The sequence below is a fragment of the Trematomus bernacchii genome, unplaced genomic scaffold (genome assembly GCF_902827165.1).
Source record: "Trematomus bernacchii unplaced genomic scaffold, fTreBer1.1, whole genome shotgun sequence".
Classification (NCBI taxonomy): domain Eukaryota; kingdom Metazoa; phylum Chordata; class Actinopteri; order Perciformes; family Nototheniidae; genus Trematomus; species Trematomus bernacchii.
In genome coordinates, this window is record NW_022987542.1 from 310954 (window position 1) to 332713 (window position 21760).

General features: G+C 41.7%; 1 protein-coding gene across 1 annotated transcript; it reads left to right on the forward strand.

The window, feature by feature from the left end:
- The first annotated feature begins 12218 nt into the window (after positions 1–12218).
- Positions 12219–21382, forward strand: LOC117476209 (collagen alpha-6(VI) chain-like). Its single transcript, XM_034122584.1, has 9 exons — positions 12219–12222; positions 12433–12465; positions 13585–14172; positions 14477–15046; positions 17049–17663; positions 17838–18398; positions 18811–19365; positions 19539–20117; positions 20802–21382. Exons 1-9 carry the CDS (start codon positions 12219–12221, stop codon positions 21380–21382), a joined length of 4086 nt encoding a protein of 1361 aa, XP_033978475.1.
- The last annotated feature ends 378 nt before the right edge of the window (positions 21383–21760 follow it).

Sequence of the window (21760 nt, forward strand, 5' to 3'; positions counted from 1 at the left end):
CTTCCTGGTGCACTGTAGGGCCTTCAGCATCCATGCTTCCCTCACTTGTGTCTCAGTCTCTCCCCTCACTTATTTTCAGCTCGATGATCAATCATTTGAAAAACACAGTATTAAACTGAGGAGTGATTCCCCTGAGATGAAGGTGCTATGCGTCTTCACTCCGCTGTTAGACACATTGCTTTGTGAGACTGGGTTGGCAATGCTGCTGGGTCTTCCAACACTTGGACACCAAATGATAGACTTTTTTTTGAGAGACCTTCAAACTGGGCTTAAATGGTCAAAATCTGTTGTGTAGCTTATGTAGCTGTTGTGGAAGCCGTGTTCTGATACAAAACAACAAGAGGGTAGTTATTATATCATTCAACTTGAAGCTCAATGTCCTGAGTAACGGCTGTCCCTGTTGGCCTGGTTGCTTCACACTTTGTTCACCTCCATATCTCATCCTCTTCGTCAGACTCTGAGCTTTCAGGAATGTGATCCTCAACTTCCAAATCTTCATCGTCTACAAAAGCCTCTCTCTCTTCTAGGATCATTTCAAGGCCATACAAGACTGGTTTCCTCAAGATGGAGGGTCACATGTGAGAGCAGACACACACACACACACACACACACACACACACACACACACACACACACACACACACACACACACACACACACACACACACACACACACACACACACTCTAACAGCAGGCCCAGCTAGGAGGAGGACAGAGTGAAGATAACCAGGATCTACAATGTCCACACATTTATGCTCAAGTGCACCCGAGGCCTGTACTCCGAAGCTGGTTCAACCTAACCTGGATATGTTTGAGTTAGCCGGTTGGCCTAAGCCAAAACATACGCGCTCTCGCTAAGCTGTACTACGACGCTGGTTATCAAGTGGATCGCTCAAGCCAGCCGTGTCCTATCTAGTTAGGTGCGCGTTCACATGAAAGGGGTGGTATTTGGAGCATTCGACCAATCACAAACATGGACAAGGTACTGACAGCGCAGCGTCATACTTCCTGAATGAAAAGTGAACTTTAATATTAGTCAAATATGAAGAAGTTAAACTTTAAACATCCATGACTTAAACACTTTATCCAGGATAAAAGCCACATAGCTGCACCTGCAAGGTGAATACAGCTGGTAAAAGAAAAAGCGTTTGAATGCGTACATTAACAGGTTTATGATATCACTGCCCCGTCTAAGACACGATCTGACTTTAATTACATTTGACTCGAGTGTTTCGTCAACTTAATGTGTTGCTTAAAATAATACTTCTGCATACAGTATGTGACACTGTGAGTGTCGCACGGCCAGATACGGCTCAGCTGACTCAAATAAGGAAATATATGATACATTATGATGTGATATGATATGAATGATAATGGGACATTGACGTCTGCACTCACAGTGCCGCGGACTGTACGTAATGTTACTCTGATCCGGTTACTTATGTTGTGGCAGATATTTAAGTAAGCTTTCTTAACGCTAATGTTATAATAGTCAGATTGCTCTGAAGATGGGAGGGGATATTCTATTCATTTTCACGTTCACACAGTCAGTTGATTTTGGTCGGCAGTCTTTCCTGCAACGGCAGTTTTTCTGTATTTCCTCTATCCTGTAATATGACTTGATCGCTTTAAACTCCGCACACGGAGCTCTGATTGGTCAGCAGGCAGTGCTTTCACTGAGTTGATCTCTTAGCCTGCCACCTAACCTGCTCCGGAGCAGGTTAGCCGCTCAGCATAAGTTACCATGGAGATCTAGCCCGCTAAAAAGAGAACCAGCGTCGTAGGACCGGAAAGCCCGAGATTTCCCTGAATTTAGCCGGCTAAGAGAAAATCCAGCTTCGTAGTACAGGCCTCTGAACTCCTCTGGTGTGGTGTGTGTGTGTGTGTGTGTGTGTGTGTGTGTGTGTGTGTGTGTGTGTGTGGTTGTGTGTGTGTGTGTGTGTGTGTGTGGTGTGTGTGTGTGTGTGTGTGTGTGTGTGTGTGTGTGTGTGTGTGTGTGTGTGTGTGTGTGTGTGTGTCTGTGTGTGTGTGTCTGTGTGGTGTGTGTGTGTGTGTGTGTGTGTGTCTGTGTGTGTGTGTCTGTGTGGTGTGTGTGTGTGTGTGTGGGTGGGGGTGTGTGTGTGTGGTCATTGAAAACGTTCTCCACAGAAAATGAGCCGGGCCAATGAGTGTGAGTTTCTAAAGTTCACAAGATGTTGCTCACCCTGACAGCTTGAATCTGATAGGGCGCCCTGGTCGTCATGGAGACAGGAAACGGTTTCTGTAATCTGTAACCCATCAGCGTCTTCATGATCACTTCCTCAGAAATGCAGTTCAGGGAAGTGAGCTACACTTGAATCTATATTGTAATATATGTGTTTCTTGATGCTCTTAAAGCACTTTGAACGGCCTCGTGTTGAAAGATGCTTTATCAATAAACTCTCTTTGCCTTTCCTTTAATGGAGCGATTGAACAAAGGCAGTGACAGAGAATCAAGACGTCCTCAGAGAGAGAGTCTGTCTCCTTCTATAGATCTCACCCTGATGAACACAGAGAGCGACTGGACGGCAGCACGACCCTCTGTTCACACTGAGATCATGGCCTACAGAAACACCTGATCACGTGACTCACTGTAGAGGCCTTCACACAGCGGGGGGGTTTGTCTGAAACAAGGGGGACTCCTGAGAGTTCACTCCTCGAATCAAGCTAACCAATCATGTTGAGTCTTTATTCATGAGGGTTACAGAACCTCTCCATAGTCAGAACCAAGCTGGTTCCACCTGAACCTGTTCCTCCCCGGACTCTGGTCCTCTGCTCTGTGACTCTGATCTCTGAGTCCTTCTTCTACTTTTCACACACTTTGTTTTTTGCAGCTGCCTTTGTTCAGTCGGGCTTTTAGTTCTTTAGTTGCTTCAAAATGTTAAGCAGCAAACCCCAATGTTAGTCATTCTGTATGTGTGTGAAAGAGCTTGTTATTTTAAATTGCACGTTTACTTGTTCTCCTTCTAAAGACTAGCGTTGGATCATTTCCCTCTGATGCCATGATTTATTTATTTGTATTTATTTGTAGTCAGAACATGTCAGAAACAAAACAAACAACAATAATAATAATATATTTTTTTTTTTTCTTATAATAATAATTATAACAGAGAAAAAAAAAAGTTCAAGGTACACATTTTTTTTTAAATAAAATGAATTCTCAAATAGTGTCTGTCAGGTTCAACAGGGGCAAGACGAAGCTTAAACAAACCGTTTCTGCCCCCCCCCCCCTCTAGCATAAATGTTCCTTGTAAATAAAAGATTAGGTCAGCGTCATGTTCGTGATGTTTTTGAGTTTTTTTACAAAACAATCAAAAAGAAATAACCTTACAAGAAATAACAAATATGAGTTTCCAGGTCCTGCTCAGAACCATTCAGGATTTGGCTTCTAAATAATACTTTCAGTTTAGATAGACGTGTACAATATTTCAGTTCATCATTCCAGTTATTCCACAGACCAACACCTCTTGATGAGACGCAATGAAGTTTGGAATTTGTTCGTATGGGTGGTTTTTTGAAAATGCAGTTTCCTCTCAACATGTGTGTGTTTTCTCTCCGTGTGAAAAGTCCCTGGATATTATGAGGTAGTTGTTGATTTGCGGCTTTGAACATCATTTGAATAGTTTTAAAGTCAACCAGGTCTTGTTGTTTTAGTGTGACATGTAGCTGAAGAGAGAAGAGAGCGTGAAGTGACGATTAGATATAAATACGATCAGATATATAGATATATTAATATATGATATTCCAGTGAAGCTCCACCTCTCCCTGCACGCTGATACACAGCAGAGCGTAGAGACTGCAGAGAGACAGACATGGATCAGCTGCTGCTGCTGCTGCTGCTGCTGCTGCGGGGCTCAGGTAAGAATCCACTTTAGTAATTATAATATCTGAGTGATCTCTCAGTCAATAACAAACTGCTCACACACTGATGGCCAGCTACACACACCCACACAAACAGGCACGCTCACAGATAGACCTCAAAGGGAGCTCCAACACCCTTTGTGCCCTCCTATTAGAGACAGATCATTAGATTGACCTTTTTCTAATGTACGATTTTCGAGCACTTGTAACCCAGGTCACCAAAGGTCAACTCCTGTGGGGTGAACCCTAAGCCAATCGGAACACAGCGTTTTCAGCACAGAAGTGCCTTAGCCAATTAGAATGCATCATAATGTTGTGAAATGTTGTGCACTTTGTTGTAAGGTGGTGGATACACACACACACACACACACACACACACACACACACACACACACACACACACACACACACACACACACACACACACGCAGCAAGTTACATGCACCCCCCCCGGAGCGGAGCAAGGCCAGAAAACGTAAGAGATAAGAAGCAGCATTTTGCATGGGGCCGCCTTGAGGGGGTTTCCCGACATGTCGCTGCAGTAAATTAAAGGGTGTTTCATGTTGTCGTTGCTGTTGATCTTCTTAATCTACCTTCTTTGGGGGCCCCTTCTGGTCCGGGGCCCCAAGCAGTTGCCTGCCTTGCTTGTTCCCTGCTCACACACACACACACACACACACACACACACACACACACACACACACACACACACACACACACACAACACACACACACCCGCACACACACACACACACACACACACACACACTGTCAGCACGTTTTTATTCTATTACTTTTGGGTTAATAAATGTTGTATTGAACGTCCCATCAGTGTGTTTATACTCAGTTATATGAAGGCATTGATATTTGTGTAGAGCCAACTCAAAGTGTGTGTCCTCTAACACGTTCTAACACCTCTATTATATCATTCACACTGATCTCTATTGTTGCATCTTTGAATGAGTCTGCCTACACCATGGTTCATTATTGTGAATGACTGTAAAGGAGAGTTAGGCTTCTTGTGCATCCACTCAGTCTGTATTCATATTTAAAACATCATCCTGACTGATCAGAACTTTATCATTAAGACTCATTAGTATTTATTATATTTATTTATTGACTTCTTCACTCCCTAATCTGTTACAGTTTTTTTCCGTTGCTAACAAACAAAAATCTCACATAAAGCATAAATATTTAAACTCACACTCAAAGAGAAAACCCTCAGCTCAAATCTCTAAAACTCTAAACACATGTTCAGCTCTGCTCCCAATCTGCAATTCAACTTGGCACTTTTTGCAAAACACTGCTCACGGTTCTCTAAGTAAGACACAGACATCTGACATATTCACTTGTTTGCCCTTTTCAAAACACTGCCATTAAATATGCTACACACATGAACCATGAACAAATACACATGCCTTATGACCATACACACCAACTGCTTTATTGGTCACTCATCAATCAGAATGAAAGCACTCAAAAAAGGCTCAACGTAAGAACTTTCTACAACAACACTGTATTTATCGATAGCATCATTTACACAACTGTAACTATGTGTTGTGCAGGAAAGTTGCACCGATTTGTTTTGGAGAGAAATCAAAGTATAACAACAGTATTTTTGTGTTTCTGCACATATTTGTGTAGACTTGAACAATCTTTATACAGAATTCTCTAAATAGAGGGAAAAGATGAGTGTGCTTTCAATAAAGCACCACAGTGTGTATTTGGTTGGACAAAGTGTCTTGTACTCTAATGGCGCATTTCCACTGCAGGGCCTCGCACGGCTTAGTACGGTATAGTTAGGCCTTGGTAGGCCCAACATACTCTCACTCCCTAAACGTCCAGGAGCGCCGCTTGGTCAGGGTCCCGTGGCGTCCAGTTGTGACGCTCCGAGGCTCCTTCAGCTTCATAAACGGACGCAAAGAGCTTTCAACTGATTACAATGTATTCCCATCGGCAGCGGTATTTGACGCTTAGGGAAGCATGGCATTCGTTTGTGTCGGAGGCTGTTAAAGGCAATGTGAGCGTCCATTCCCATTGGATAACGGAGAATTGTACACCCGGAAGTAAGTATTCCCCTTACTGGATTGATTTGACAGTGATATCTCCACTACTCATCAACTCAAAAACACCAGATTATCCTTGTTAATTAAACGACATTGATAGGTTTTAGTGTGTGTACAATGCTTTTGTCACGTTTTCCCCTTCAATTCTGAGAAACAAGTCGTTTTCTATGAGTTTTGGATGGCCGAAGACATTACATTACCCACAATCCTCTGTAGCAACCATAGATTGTATAACACAATTAAATAATACATTATTCCGAGTGTGCTTGCTTTTCTCTTTGAAAGTCATCACATAACGGCATTGTAATACACGTTTCGGCTGCATTAAATATGACATATCTGCCGTAGTTAACTCTATGTATAGAGCCCTGATGACAAGACTTCTAGACAAACAGGAACTGCCGCCAAAACTGAAAACTTGACGTGGATCTTAAATATATAAGCAATTAAACAACATCTTACATTTCTTTTCACACAATACGTCTCCTTGCAGTATCAACACTAATTCGGATGACTTTTATATTTGATCCAATTGGTAGATAGGCTGTATTTACGCCATAACGGTGCACAGCTGATAGAAAGGAACACCTACTGGTTAAAGCACGTTATTGCATTTTATTATTGTATTATTAGATATTAATAGGATCCCTATAAAGTATATTCTTTACTCGTCGTTATTCTCTACTAATAGTTAATTAAAGACTGTATATAATGACTATTTTGCACATCCCATTCAAGATTTCAAGATTTTCTAAGGTTTATTGACATATCATATTATACACAACTACGGTGTAGTTATGCAATGAATGAAAACTTGGGACGCAGGTTCCTCAACAGTGCATTACAAGACATCTATCAATATGTGTGTACCTCCACCATTACATTGTCATATTCTGCACATTTCTTATACTATCTACATACATCTTATAAGAGTATAATACATATGTATAATATCAGTTAAAATAAGTGCTTCAACATAGTTAACATTGCAGGAAAGCAATATATTAGACGTTAAGTACTTTGTCAGGCTTAATATTTATCTGTAGATACAAATGTCACTGTGTGTGCTGTGTGCTCTGCATGTGTGACCATCAAAGAGGGTTTCATCTCTCCATATTCATCTTCTATACCCCCAAAGCTTTTTTCTTATTCAAAAGAAGACCTTAGCCTAAAGTATTCTTTAATGTTTAAATAAAGCCTTATTAGTTTGTCTGTTTTGCACATCCTCCTATTAATATCTAATAATAAAATTATAAAATGCAATAACGTGCTTTAACCAGTAGGTGTCCCTTTCTATCAGCTGTGCACCGTTATGGTGTAAATACAGCCTATCTACCAATTGGATCAAATATAAAAGTCATCCGAATTAGTGTTGATACTACAAGGAGACGTATTGTGTGAAAAGAAATGTAAGATGTTGTTTAATTGCTGATATATTTAAGATCCACGTCAAGTTTTCAGTTTTGGCGGCAGTTCCTGTTTGTCTAGAAGTCTTGTCATCAGGGCTCTATACATAGAGTTAACTACGGCAGATATGTCATATTTAATGCAGCCGAAACGTGTATTACAATGCCGTTATGTGATGACTTTCAAAGAGAAAAGCAAGCACACTCGGAATAATGTATTATTTAATTGTTGTATACAGTCTATGGTTGCTACAGAGGATTGTGGGTAATGTAATGTCTTCGGCCATCCAAAACTCATAGAAAACGACTTGTTTCTCAGAATTGAAGGGGAAAACGTGACAAAAGCATTGCACACACACTAAAACCTATCAATGTCGTTTAATTAACAAGGATAATCTGGTGTTTTTGAGTTGATGAGTAGTGGAGATATCACTGTCAAATCAATCCACAGCAAGGGGAATACTTACTTCCGGGTGTACAATTCTCCGTTATCCAATGGGAATGGACGCTCACATTGCCTTTAACAGCCTCCGACACAAACGAATGCCGTGCTTCCATAAGCGCAGGGTTGCCAACTCTCACGCATCTGGCGTGTGACACACGCTTTCACTCTCAATCTCACGCTCTCACGCTGCCCAAACTATTCTCACGCCAAAAACAAGAATACCGAAGACTAGAAACGGTTTTGAAAACTTTTGTCACGTAGTGATCATCTTCTCAATAGAACATCTTTGATAATGTCTTCTGGCCAATCAGAATCACGATAACGGCGTGGTGTTGTTGCAGGAAGTCCCGACGGAGAATACTTTTGCGGTAGTACATCTCTATACATCGATACAACATTACGCGTTGATAGAAATCAACACGTAAATAAGACCCCACGGTTTGATGATTGATAGGTGTGTGGGCTGTCTTTCATTTTGACACACAGAACAATGGGGGCTATCCACCCTTATCCACAATGTAAAGTAATTCACACAGCCTCTTCTCTCTGTGAGGAGCAGCAGGTTCAGCTTTCAGAACAAACTAACACAAAACAAAAATGGCATTTATTTTTTTAAATGTGTAGTAATAGATTTATTTATTTTTCTTCTCAAGAGAGTATCAGAATGTGTATTTTATGTTAGTATTTTAAAAAATCTCCTGGGGGAGAATCCCCCCAGACCCCCCTGCAGGGGTTGGGTCTTCAGCATGTCAACTCTTTCACCTGTGGGGAAATTGCAGGATTGGCTCCAGGTCACCCTTTTTATTTACTACAAGACAAATGTGCCTTTTTATTTCATACTGTTCAATTTGGATTGAGACAGGGAAATAATCTAAACCTCACGCGTGGCGTTTCACTGTCGGGGGGAGCGTGTATGTAATTACATTGCAAATACTGATTTGAGCCCCACCACAAGGGTTAGCCCTACCATAGATTACCCAACAAAAATATTCTGGAGCCGCAACTGCCGACCCGTATTGCGCATGCGCAGATCTAAGATCCAGTAGAAATTATAACAAAGTAAAAGTCTGCTGCTTATTGTTCTACTAGGCCAAAATAGAGTCAAAGAGTATATGAGAGTGAGAGTGTGTTAATTAATATATTTGGCAGTTTGGAGTAAGTCTGTAGATTTGTGTGTGTGTGTGTGTTTCATGTATAGGCCTCTCACTATAATTAATTTTGTTGGATACATTTTCCCAGAAATTATTGCGATAAACGATAATATTGTCGGCACCGTTGTATGACCATTTTAGACCACTGACATAATGATAATATATAATAATAATTCAAGTACATCCTTTCAAACTGCTAGTCACATCCTCATGTAAATGGCAATTTATCGAGGTCATAAAAATTATCGAGTTCATTTTTATTTATCGTACGATAAGTCAATTAATTGCTTATCGCGACAGGCACACAATAAAACAGTGGAAACAAACATGTTTGACTTTCATTAGTGAATGAAACTTTGTGCCCTTTATAGTCTGTGTCCATTATTGTGTATTTGTATATATTGTATATATATCCTATATATATGCTAAGGTCCCGCTGCTGACACGATAGCAGTCATTTCGTGCGCATATGTGTAATTAAACCGAATTAAACCCATGATATGAAAATCTCACTCCAGCCAGGTACCCAAAGTTGGCAACCCTGTAAGCGTCAAATACCGCTGCCGATGGGAATACATTGTAATCAGTTGAAAGCTCTTTGCGTCCGTTTATGAAGCTGAAGGAGCCTAGGCGCGTCACAACTGGACGCCACGGAACCCTGACCAAGCGTCGCTCCTGGACGCTTAGGGAGTGAGAGTGTGTTGGTAGGCCAGGCTCACTTTATGCTGCGTTTCCATTACAGTTTAGTAGCTGGGGCAGTAACTATAGTAACACAGTGTAGGTGGAGCCGTGACGTCATCTGAGGGAGGCTGTGGCTCAGTGGATAGTGTGCTGGACTTCGAATCAGGGGATAGCAAGTTCGAGTCCCACTGCAGTCAGCATGTCGTTGTGTCCCTGGGCAAGACACTTCACCTCAAATTGCTCCTGTGGGGATTGTCCACAGTAATGAATGTATGTAAGTCGCTTTGGATAAAAGCGGCTAACAAATGACATGTAATGTAATGTAATGTCATCTTCAATGCGAACTACAGAAAACCAACATCAGCCGTTAGCTGTTAGCACTCAGAGCTCACAGCTCCTCATATCTGTTCAGAAACTAGACAAAAGTTAAACAAGTACAAACCACAGACTGTCTGTGTCATGGTGAATACAGTCGCTGCTTTATTTATGTCTGTATAGGCCGTTGTTGTGAGTGTGGACGGTCGGAGCATATACTGCGTTAGCTTAGCCGAACCCCATTTAGAAAACGCGTATTTTAAAAGGTTTTTCGCCTGCCGTCTGTCTGCAGACTTGTCGAAGCAGTTTTTACTAACCGGTATCAGTATGTTGTTACTTCGGCATCATTTTGAAACGTGTATTACAATTAAATAACGGTAAAATATGTTCATCTTGTTGTAGTTGTAGCCCCCTTGCCAGCGATTCTCTCACTAGTTTAGCATATTCAGCCCGGTTGTTGGCCCGGAAAGAACTTCAATTTTGGAGGGCCAGAAAAAAGGTGAAAAAGTACCCGTTAGCCAGAACTACCCCAAGTGGAAAAGCAAAAAAAAACGGGCCGGGTTTGGCAGGGCACGCTTAAACCGTGCTACGTGCTGCAGTGGAAATTCTCCATAAGTGAAGTGTGTGCCATTTGGTGCAAAAGCTTGGTTTTGGTAAGTAGTTTTGAGTGCAGTGCTTCATTTTGGAAGATATATGAGGTGTTTGGACTTTGGGTGTGTGGTTTTGTGAATTGTGTTTAGTGGTTTTAAAAAATTAGCCCTGTTGTCAAAAAATGTGTTTTAGCAATTAAAAAAACTGTAATAAACTCCACACTTTTGGGCAGAAAAAAATCACTTTATATAAAGTTAAAATAAGCCTTTAATATGAAATATCTGGGAAAACATTTACACTTTATCACAAATCTGCAGAAATGTCTGTTACATTTTATTTAGAAAATCTGACATTACTTAGTCTGATTGGCAGAAAGCGTTGGTTTTAAAATGAAAAAAACGATCACTTAACACTCACAATCACACACACACACACACACACACACACACACACACACACACACAAACATTAAGAAAAATTAGGGAGATGCTGCCTTTAGATTCCACTACAGAAATAGGACATCATTGCTCCACTGTATACCAGGTCATATTAAAACAGGTGCGGGTCAGTTAGTTAATGTCTGCAGTTAGTGATAGGCAGGGTTGGGTTGTAACGAAATACATGTAACGGCGTTACGTAATCAGAATACAAAAATCAAGTAACTGTATTCAGCTCGCGTTACATTTGAAAAACGAGTAATCTGATTACAGTTACTTTTGTAAACCTGAAGTGAATACATTTTGGAATACTTATTGGAATTATTGGTGGAAAGATTTCCTCACAACATTTAATATTCATTACTAAAGGTACAGCCGAATCATCACAGCGCACAAAACCTATTACTGCCGCAGATGGACCAAAAAAGGGAGCGTTTGAATAAAATTCACGGGTCCGCTCAGTGAAACAATAACAACGAGACATGGAGGAACAAAAGTCTGCGTTTAAACCGTGTGTGTGTAGAGGTGTGTGTGGTTAAAACACATCAGCCTGCGGTCGCTCTTTAGCCTTTCTAATGATTCTGAAGGTAAGCACAGTGAAGGCGGTGCGTGAAAGGCACTGCGCGCTCCTCTTCTCAGAGGCTGAGTTAACCCTCCCGCTGCCTCCTGGTGCTGCAGAGATTTCATGAAGTGCCAATCCGGTGCTTAAACAAATATAGCTCTACACCCCTGGCCGAAATGTCCTTAAAATGAAGTCCGAGTTCGACATTTTAATTCATGTCCTGCCAACACTGGCAGGACAGAAGGCGACACGCCCGTTCTAAGCCGTGTCCCTCACTCCTCACATCCCAAGCTGCATCCCCAAAAAGTGTATTATGTTGTTACATCGTTTCAGATGTTATGTTTCAGTTGTGCTCTTGATAAGCCATTAAAACAGTAAAAACACGTTTCCTTTTGCTTTTTGCGTCTCCTGTTCACCAAAACATACCCATCTGTGATGGAAAAAGAAAGTAATCCAAAAGTAATCTAAAAGTAATCTGATTACGTTACTTTTTTAAGACACGTAACTGTAACTGTATTCGGATTACTTTCAGAGCCATGTAATCAGTAATCAGTAACTGATTACATTTACAAAGTAACCCTCCCAACCCTGGTGATAGGGGAGTGAGGCGTTCAGGAGACAGCAGAAGGTGGGAACTGGCAGCATCCTCTGTGGTTCCTCCTAATGTAATTGTTGCTGTAGAACATGTGTCAGTGTGATGATGGCGCACCATGACTCATTTGAAGGAGCATATTCTCTAATCTGAACTGTTGCTTTAACTCTGAATATGTGACTTCTCTGTATGAACGTGTTATTCTCAGCTTTAGTAAACTGGTGAAATGACTCCAGAGTGAGTTCACTGACGTGTTCCTGAGATGATAGAAAACTCTGTTTACCTTATCTTCTGATTTCTCCTCAGGCCTCCAGGCTGAAGGAGAACACACCTCAACAGGTAAAGTGCTCAGTTTATTCACCCTGTTACTCTTCAACCCTTGTATTATCCATTGTGTTGTGTTCGCAAGGGTTAGGGTTAGTTCTTTTTGACCCATGATTTATCTCAGTCCAAAACACTCAAAAATAATGACTATCATCCAATATTGTTTTAACTACATCATAACTAACTTATTATGCATTCATAACCGTACAGTCCTGTTGTAACTGTATTTTATGGCCCCAAACACATTACTAACCCTAACTTGAAACGGGTCACGGGAGACCCGAACACAACATAAGGGTTAACTTCACATTTTGCAGCCATTGGTACCGTTCAGGTGAAATTGACCCGAGAAATAATTGGGGTCTAAAAAAGAAATCAGAAATTAAATTAACATTTTAAAGATATGTATTTTTTCCCTTTCTTTACTCCTTACAATATATGTAGCATGTATGATTAATATGTACAAATAAAAAAGGTATATCACATTAAACCATGGAAGTTTAAAAAAAAAATTGTGATAAAGTTATAATGTAAGTTATAATCCTCATCCAAAATAATAAAGACTTCGAATGCTCAATTATCTCAAATTGTTATCTAAAGAATTGGCCTAGGACCCCAGTTTGGCCAGGGGCAGCCCTGTATGTAATGTATGTATTGCACATACATATGTATTGCACTATTGTAGGCCATTCTGAATGCCTCTCGTCCTTTCAATATCAAACAGCATAAGTTGCTTGGTGTTGACATAAGAGGCTGTGTTGCAGTACCAGATGTGGTTCACAGTTTAGAAATATAAGTCACAGAATAGAGAGCATAGTCATGCACAAGGACATTTCATACATACGCAATAAATTTAGACAATATTTACACAAACAGAAGGGAAAAAAAGAAGAATGGAGCCTACCGAGACACGCTGTGCAGGAGAGCAGCGCACTTCCATTTGTTTGGCTTAATCCCTTCCTTTTCTTCACAATCCAAGTGTTATTCACAAGACCAAAACAAAAATGTCAAACCTTTTTGAATGAAGTCCCTCTTGAGAATGTACATGATGGACAAAGTACCAGTAAGACCCTAACATGTATAAAAGGCATTAAGTGTTCAATTATTGTTAGTTTTTTTCTCCCTCCTGTCCAGAATGTGCCAAAGCCAGCGTGGCGGACATGGTCTTTCTGGTGGACGGATCCTCCAGCATCGGCATCAGTAACTTCACGGAGGTGCGACAGTTTCTCCGAAGTGTCGTCACAGGACTCGACATCGGACCCGACAAGGTTCGTATCGGCCTGGCTCAGTACAGCGATGAAACCTACCAGGAGTTCCTGCTGAAGGATCACATGGACAAGACATCCCTGCTGGAGGCGGTGGACACATTTCCCTACCGAACAGGAGGCACAGAAACAGGCAAGGCCATCGACTTCCTCCGGACGCAGTATTTCACGAAGGAAGCAGGGAGCAGAGCCGGCCAAAGAGTGCCTCAGATCGCTGTGGTTATCACGGATGGAGACTCCACGGACGATGTGATCGCACCCGCCCAGCGCCTGAGGCAACAGGGAGTCATCGTGTTTGGCATCGGGGTGGGAGCAGCCAACCTGCAGGAGCTCGAGTCCATCGCCAACCGGCCTCCAGAGCGCTTCCTGTCCTCCATCAGTAACTACGCGGCTCTGAAGACGCTGAAAGACAGTCTGCTGAAAACTGTGTGCATCTCAGTGGAGGATCAGAAGCAAGGTAAGGCAAAGGATTACAAAGTTATTTATCTTGCAAACACAATATTCATAAGAAAACAACCACCCAATAAGCAGCATAGTCTAGGTCTGAAAAGTAAGTAAATAACATTAACTCTCAATCTATTATCTCAGTAAATATTTTCCTAATGAGTTTATGTTCTTCTTCAATGAAGAATGATGTACATTTTCAAAATGATGGTCAATTTAAAGTAATTTAGGCGATCAAGCATTGCTTATTTTTATTCTATACAGAGCACACTAGCAGCAGATCTTCTTACTGTTCTTGTTCCTGTGTTTTCTCTCAGCCTTGGCAGAACGTTTTGCAGACATCTTCTTCCTGGTGGACAGTGGCGTGACTGCAGCAGAGTTTCAGCAGATCAGGACCATCCTTACCCGACTCGCCAATCAGCTTAACATCGGAGCGTCCGCCTACCGCCTGGGCTGGGCTCAGTACGGTCAAGACGTCAAGGATGAACATCTTCTTAATGCCCACCAAACCAAAATCGAGACGCTCAATGATGTGAAGCGTTTCCGCCAGCGTAAACTGCAACCCAACGAGCCTCGTAATCTGGGCAAAGCTCTGATGTACGCCAGCACCAACCTCTTCACGAGTAATGCGGGAAGCCGTGCGGAACAAGGCTACCGACAGTTCCTGGTGGTTATAAGTGGGAAAGACTCTGATGATCCCGTGTATAGGGAGTCCCGCCTGATCAAATCTTCTGGAATAACCGTGGTTGGGTTGAGCCTCGGTGCATCAATGCAGGAAATGAGAATCGTTGCCACTCCACCGTACATATACCAGTCCATCACCAACATTGTACCCATAATGAGGGCTGCTTTTGAAACAGAGGAAGCGGAGACTGTTCTTACTGGAGGTAATGAAATGATACTATGACTGAATATTACTGTCATTTATAATGTTCTTATGGCACCTTTGAAAGTGCATTTTACAACAATTTATTCACAGTCGGTCTCTTTCCATATGCTGAATGAAGAAAGAATGTCAAGAATAAGCCCCTTTAGTGTAGCTATCTTGTTTCAGGGGGGCTTTTAAAACATTACACAATAATCATTTAAAAAGCCATGAGAAACAAAGATACAAATTAAGAGAAATACGAAGCAAGAGCAGGTAATTAAAATAAGTGAAAACAAATGCCTTAATGAAACGCAATCAATAGATCTCAGATATGTTTTACTGACAAATGAGTAAACCAGTTTGATTACATTGTTAGCTTTGACAGTGTACTTTCAACTGATGCATCAACAAAACAGATCTTGTCTTAGATGGTAATAACATGAATTCAAACATTACACATTTAACGTAACTTTAGTTTGAGATGTCTTTTATGAATTTGTGCGTTGCATTAAAAAATAATTTCAAGTATTTTTCAATATAAAATAAATGTAGTTGTGCTATTTTCAGATACAAAGAATTAGCTTTGGTCTATAATAGTGAATACATACACACAGTAAGAGAAAGTACAATGTAAAATAAGAGCAAATATGTTAATATCTTTATAGCAAATTCTAATAACATAAAATAAAGTTTACAAGAAATAGATAAGGACCAAAAAGGAAAATAACAATTTCCACTGAAAAAATATATGCAGTATATCTGAATCTATTATTGGAAGAACTGTTGTAAAACAATTATTATCAGTGGCGTTTTTATATGTACAAAAGTGGTGGGGCACAAAAAACTTAGATGTCTATATATAAGCTTCTGCAGTGACGTGCAGTGAGGTTCATGGCTGGTGAGGCACTGGCACTGACTCTTCAGGTTTACAAATATTATATTTTGACCTAAACCAAAATATAATATTATTTTCAAAAGCTTTTTTTGTCTGATGCTTCGATTAATTTTAAACAGACAGTTCAACAAAAGGATACCCAAAAAATGTAATTTTATCATTTAAATATTGAATTGTTCTCTCTTAGTAAGATCCCATTTTCAATAAAATGGTGGTCTTACCTTGACTTGAAGATGAAGTCCATTTGCCTATCCTTCTGGACAAACATTTCTATTACTTTTTTGTAAAAGTCCTCCTTATCTTCTTGTAGTTTCAAAAGTCTATCATAAATCTAATCGATAGATTTATGATAAAAAAATTATAAAAGTAGGGTAGACATGTGGATGTTATCCGGCTGAACAAAACGTGCATTTATCTAACAGGTACGTTTCCCACAGATCTTATTTCCAGCTATTTTCTAAAATCCTATGGAGAAACCTCATTGCTTTTTTGTGCTTACTTCCTGGTTTTAGGACGCGTCACTGCAGCTCTCTCGTCTCCTCTTCACACACCACACTTTTCGCGGCACACGTACTTACAGCCAATCAGCTCTGAATGATGTGAGATGACGTATGGTGGGGATGGCAGCTCCGTGCCCCTCTGGTCATTATTTTTTTGCCACACACATTAAATAGGAAAATACTCTGAGCATGCGCAGTGTAGTTTTTACAGTCACCGTTCACTTAGACAGTGAGAGGGAGGGGCATAATCAGGTTTTGTCCCACATGGCTCAAAACGGCTCAATAGGCACACACTGTGACTGTAGACACACTAATTAGAAGAACACAGACTAAAACAGCAATGTACAGACGAATCAGATGATTAAACATGATCTTAAAATATATTTTATATATATTTTTTTTTTTTTTTTGCATTTTTTGTAATCATTATTTGTAATACTTTCTGCTGACTACTGACTACTTTCCCTAATGACCAGTCACCACTGATTATTATAGTATAGCAATAAGAAGTCAACAAAGTTAAAAGCAATAAGTATTCCACGTCTGAGTCCGTCTTTTTAATTTGAATGTTGGTAAATGGTTATTTGGTAATAATTATTCTATGATAATACATGCCCTTTCTACAGATTGCAAAGCAGCCAAACTGGCCGACATTGTGTTCATCGTTGATGAGTCTGGAAGTATAGGACCCCTCAACTTCCAGCTCGTGCGCAGTTTCCTGCACTCGATTGTGAACGGCCTGGAAGTCAGTCCATCCAGAGTGCGAGTCGGCATCGTGATGTACAACACAACGGCCACCGCACAGGTCTACCTCAACACCTTCAACAACAAGGACGAATTGCTGAAGTACATCAAGATCCTGCCCTATCAAGGAGGCGGCACGAACACTGGAGAGGCCCTGAAGTTCGCCCTGGAGAAGGTCTTCATCAAGCAAAAAGGAAGCAGGAAGGGTTCTGGTGTCCAGCAGGTGGCGGTGGTGATCACAGACGGTGAATCGCAGGACGACGTAAGCACGCCGGCGGCTGGCCTTCGTCGGGCCGGTGTCACTGTTTACGCAGTAGGAGTCAAAGATGCCAACCATGCCCAACTGGTGGAGATGGCGTCTTATCCTCCGAAAAAGCACAAGTTCATCGTGGACAGTTTTGCCAAGCTGAAATCTCTGGAGCAGAGCCTGCAGAAAAGTCTGTGCCAAAACATCCTCCGGTCAGCAATATCTGTCAGAGGAAATGCCATCAAAGAAGGTGCGAACCACTGATTTAAACACATTACATCACATCATATTTAGCTTTAATAAGTTCAATCCACCATGAATATACAAACTCAAAACAGCAAGAAGTGTGCAAGTTCTTTCAATAGGCCAAACCATAATAAGCTTTGTCATATACCTAACAACATTTTTGCTTTTCCTTTTCCAGGCTGCGTGCAAAAGGATGAAGCAGACATCTTCTTCCTCATCGATCAATCAGGAAGCATTTACCCCAACGACTTCAAGGACATGAAGAAGTTCATGATTGAGTTTCTAAATACCTTCCGCATTGGGCCACAACATGTCCGCATAGGGGTTGTGAAATACGCAGATTCCCCAGATTTAGAGTTTGATCTGACAGCACACTCAGATGTGAAGAGTTTGGAGAATGCCGTAAAGGCAATTAGACAAATAGGAGGCGGGACAGAAACAGGAAGAGCACTGACTTCCATGGTCCCACACTATGATCGAGCGCTGGTCACGCGTGGTCACGAAGTCCCAAAGTACCTGGTGGTGATCACTGATGGAAAGTCCGTTGATGAGGTGAAGGTTCCTGCAGAACAGGTGAGGGTGCAGGGAGTCACTGTATACGCCATCGGGGTGAAAAGTGCAGATCCAGTCGAGCTGCAAGAGATCGCCGGCGACCCCAAGAGGACTTTCTTTGTCAATCATTTTGATGCTCTGACGCCGATCAAGGACGACATTGTCACCGACATCTGTTCTCCAGAGGGTAAGAACAACTGGACGAGGGTTTAAAAAGGCATTTCAGCAATTCTCTGTATGTTAGCTGTTCTAGAAATTGTCAGAAATATTGGAAAATTAGCTCAGAATAAATCTCGGGCCAAGGTCCTCTATCTCTGGGGTTTTCTTTGCTAGTTTTTTCATACACTGTTAATTGTTGACTTTGCAACTTGCAATAATGGAGTTGAGTTGAAAGACGAGCTCTACGAACAAACTGTATTAAGTTGATATCTTACAACCTATCAAATATTTAGTTTGACACGAGTTGGAATGGAATTGGCATGGGGAAATGTGAAATTAAAATGTAAATTAGATGGCTGAACTCCATGAATGGGCACGTTTACAACAAGTAAAGCATTGAAAGGTGGACCACAACACTAACAGTGCTACTTTGTCCACAGCCTGCAGAGACATACAGGGCGACATCTTTTTCCTCACTGACACCTCCGAGAGCATCGATGAGGAAGAGTTTCAGAAAATTAAAGACTTCATGAAATCTGTCATCAGTAAGTCAACCATCGGGGAGAACAAAGTGCACGTCGGTGTCATGCAGTTCAGTACCAGCTACAATCTGGAGTTTCCCCTCAACCAATACTACAGCAAAGTTGACATTTCGAGAGCCATTGATGATATGAAGCAGATGAATGAAGGTACGAGCACAGGAAAGGCGATTAATGAGGTTTCAAGGTATTTCGATGCGGCCAGAGGAGGGCATCCTGACATGAGGCAGAATCTGATACTGATTACAAACGGCTTGGCACAAGACGAGGTCAAAGAACCTGCCTTGGCTCTGAGGAATAAGGGAGTGGTGGTCTACACCATCGGAGTGGTGGACGCCAACACCAACCAACTGCTGGAGATCAGCGGCTCAGCAAAAAGGACGTACACTGAGTGGGATTTTGATGCTCTGAAGGACTTGGAGAACGAGTTGGCCTTGGAGCTCTGTACAAACACAGGTAGGACAACACAATAGCAGATCATTTCGGTAACTTCCATAACATAAAAGGAAAACATACAAAATACACCAAAGAACATGATTGATAGGTTCACTATAACGTACAGTAAGTAGTTCTTTAAAGTTCCTTTTAACATGCCTTCTGACCCGATTTGTGTTTCAATTTCCTGACAGACTGTAAGAAGACAGAAAAAGCTGACATTATTTTCCTGGTGGACGGCTCCAAGAGCATAACCCTAGAGAAGTTCAGAAGCATGCAGAAGTTCATGTCGTCCATGGTGAACCAAACCATCGTCGGCAAGGATCTGACGCGCTTCGGGGTCATCCTCTACTCCACCGCCCACAAATCCGTGTTCACTCTGAAACAGTATAGCTCCAAACGAGAGGTCCTCAAAGCAATTCAAGAGCTGAAGCGCCCGTCCGGAGACACCTACACCGGCAAGGCTTTGAAGTACTCTTTACCGTTCTTCAACAAAGACAATGGCGGCCGGGCGGACCTCAACGTGCCTCAGATCCTCATGGTGATCACGGACGGGGATGCCACAGATCTCTACAGTCTGGTAGAGCCGTCTGTGGCTCTGCGGGAAAACAGGATCAGCGTCTTCAGTATCGGAGTTGAAGGAGCCAACAAGACACAGCTGGAGATCATGGCCGGGAACGACTCCTCCAAAGTTTTCTACGTGGATAGCTTCAAGGCCCTGGAGAGTCTGTACAAGAACATTTCTCAAGTCCTCTGTGACACCACCAAGCAAGGTAATAGGCATGTGCGGTTATAGAAAGTAACTAAGTACCTTAACTCCCTAATTAAGTACAAATTTGAGTTAATTTACTTAAGTGTTTTTTTAGTATTAAGTACATTTGTTCTACTTTCTACTTCTACTCTATTTCAAACCACTGGGAAATATCAGCCAGTTATGTCTTTAGAGCAATTTGGGATTGTATTCATAGGCTAAGCTGGGAATTTAGATGGTGTTCACAGTGGCAATGACGGGTAAGGGCCACAGAAACCTTAAACCACAGTACAATTCAGTGTTTTAGGTCAGTGGTTCTCAACCTGGGGGTAGTGATATAAAAAAATGTAGGTCTCGAGATACAAATAAAACAACATATTTTAATCTACAAACACATATTTTATATCGGGAAAGCCTTTAACAAGACATCACCTCTAGCAGTTATATAATCTTGTTTAGCTGTGGGGGGGACACACAGTAATCACATGCATCTACCACTGAATGTGTAGAAAGTGTATAAACAATCAATGCGTTTGCATTAGGGTTGGTTACGTACACCAACCGTAGTATTCCAGGATGTCGCAACACAAAAAGGTTGAGAAATACTGTTGTAAGCTGGCGAGAATGTATTAAAATAACTTGAAGTGTGCCTTTTGTATACTTGATTATTCACTAGCTATGTAGAAACCTCTTTTTGCTTTTGCAGTTTGTGAGAAACAGCAGGCCGACCTGGTCTTCCTGCTCGATCAGTCCGGCAGCATCAAACAGGAGGACTACACCATCATGAAGAAGTTCACCTCAGATCTAGTGAGCAGCTTCAAAGTGAGTGAGAATCTAGTGCGTGTCGGGCTCGCCCAGTTCAACAGCGAGTTCCAGGACGAATTTGACCTCAACAAGTTCTACAGCCAGGATGTCGTGAACAAGAACATCTTGAGCATGACGCAGAGGGGTGGAGGCACTAATATCGGACAGGCCCTGGACTCCATCAGGGGTTATTTCGAGGCGTCACGTGGCAGCCGAAGATCTGCCGGGATCTCCCAGAATCTGGTGCTGATCACAGACGGGGAATCTGATGACGACGTTGAGGATGCCGCCGATCATCTCCGGGCTCTGTCCATCGAGGTGTTCGCTATCAGCATTGGAAACGTCCACGATCTGGAGCTCCTGCAGATCACGGGAGCAGCAAAGAGGCTGTTCACCGTGAACAACTTCGGCAGCTTGGATAAGATCAAGCAATCGGTGGTCGAGACAATCTGCAAATCCAAACTTTACAAAGCAGGTGAGTAGAAACGTGTGGCGTCACGGATTAAAATCAGGACGCAATGTTTCTGTCTAGAAAGCGATGAGTCAACCAAACAACATTCATGCACTATATAGAAAGTATTGTACACGTATTGGGCCACCAATCATCCTCTTAATCATTGAATTCAGGTGCTTAATTCAGTCCCATTGCCACAGGTGTATAAAATCAAGCACCTAGCCATGCCGTCTGTTTGGAATTGGATGTCATAAAAGCTCCTGTATGTGGCCCAATACTTTTGTCTATATAGTGTATGTTTATTCTTCTGAGATCGTTTAATGCTTGCAAACATGCCGTCCTCCTAGTCAGTGAGCGCCCTACTTTAAGTAACATAAAGCCTTTTATAGATACTAGGGCTGTCAAGT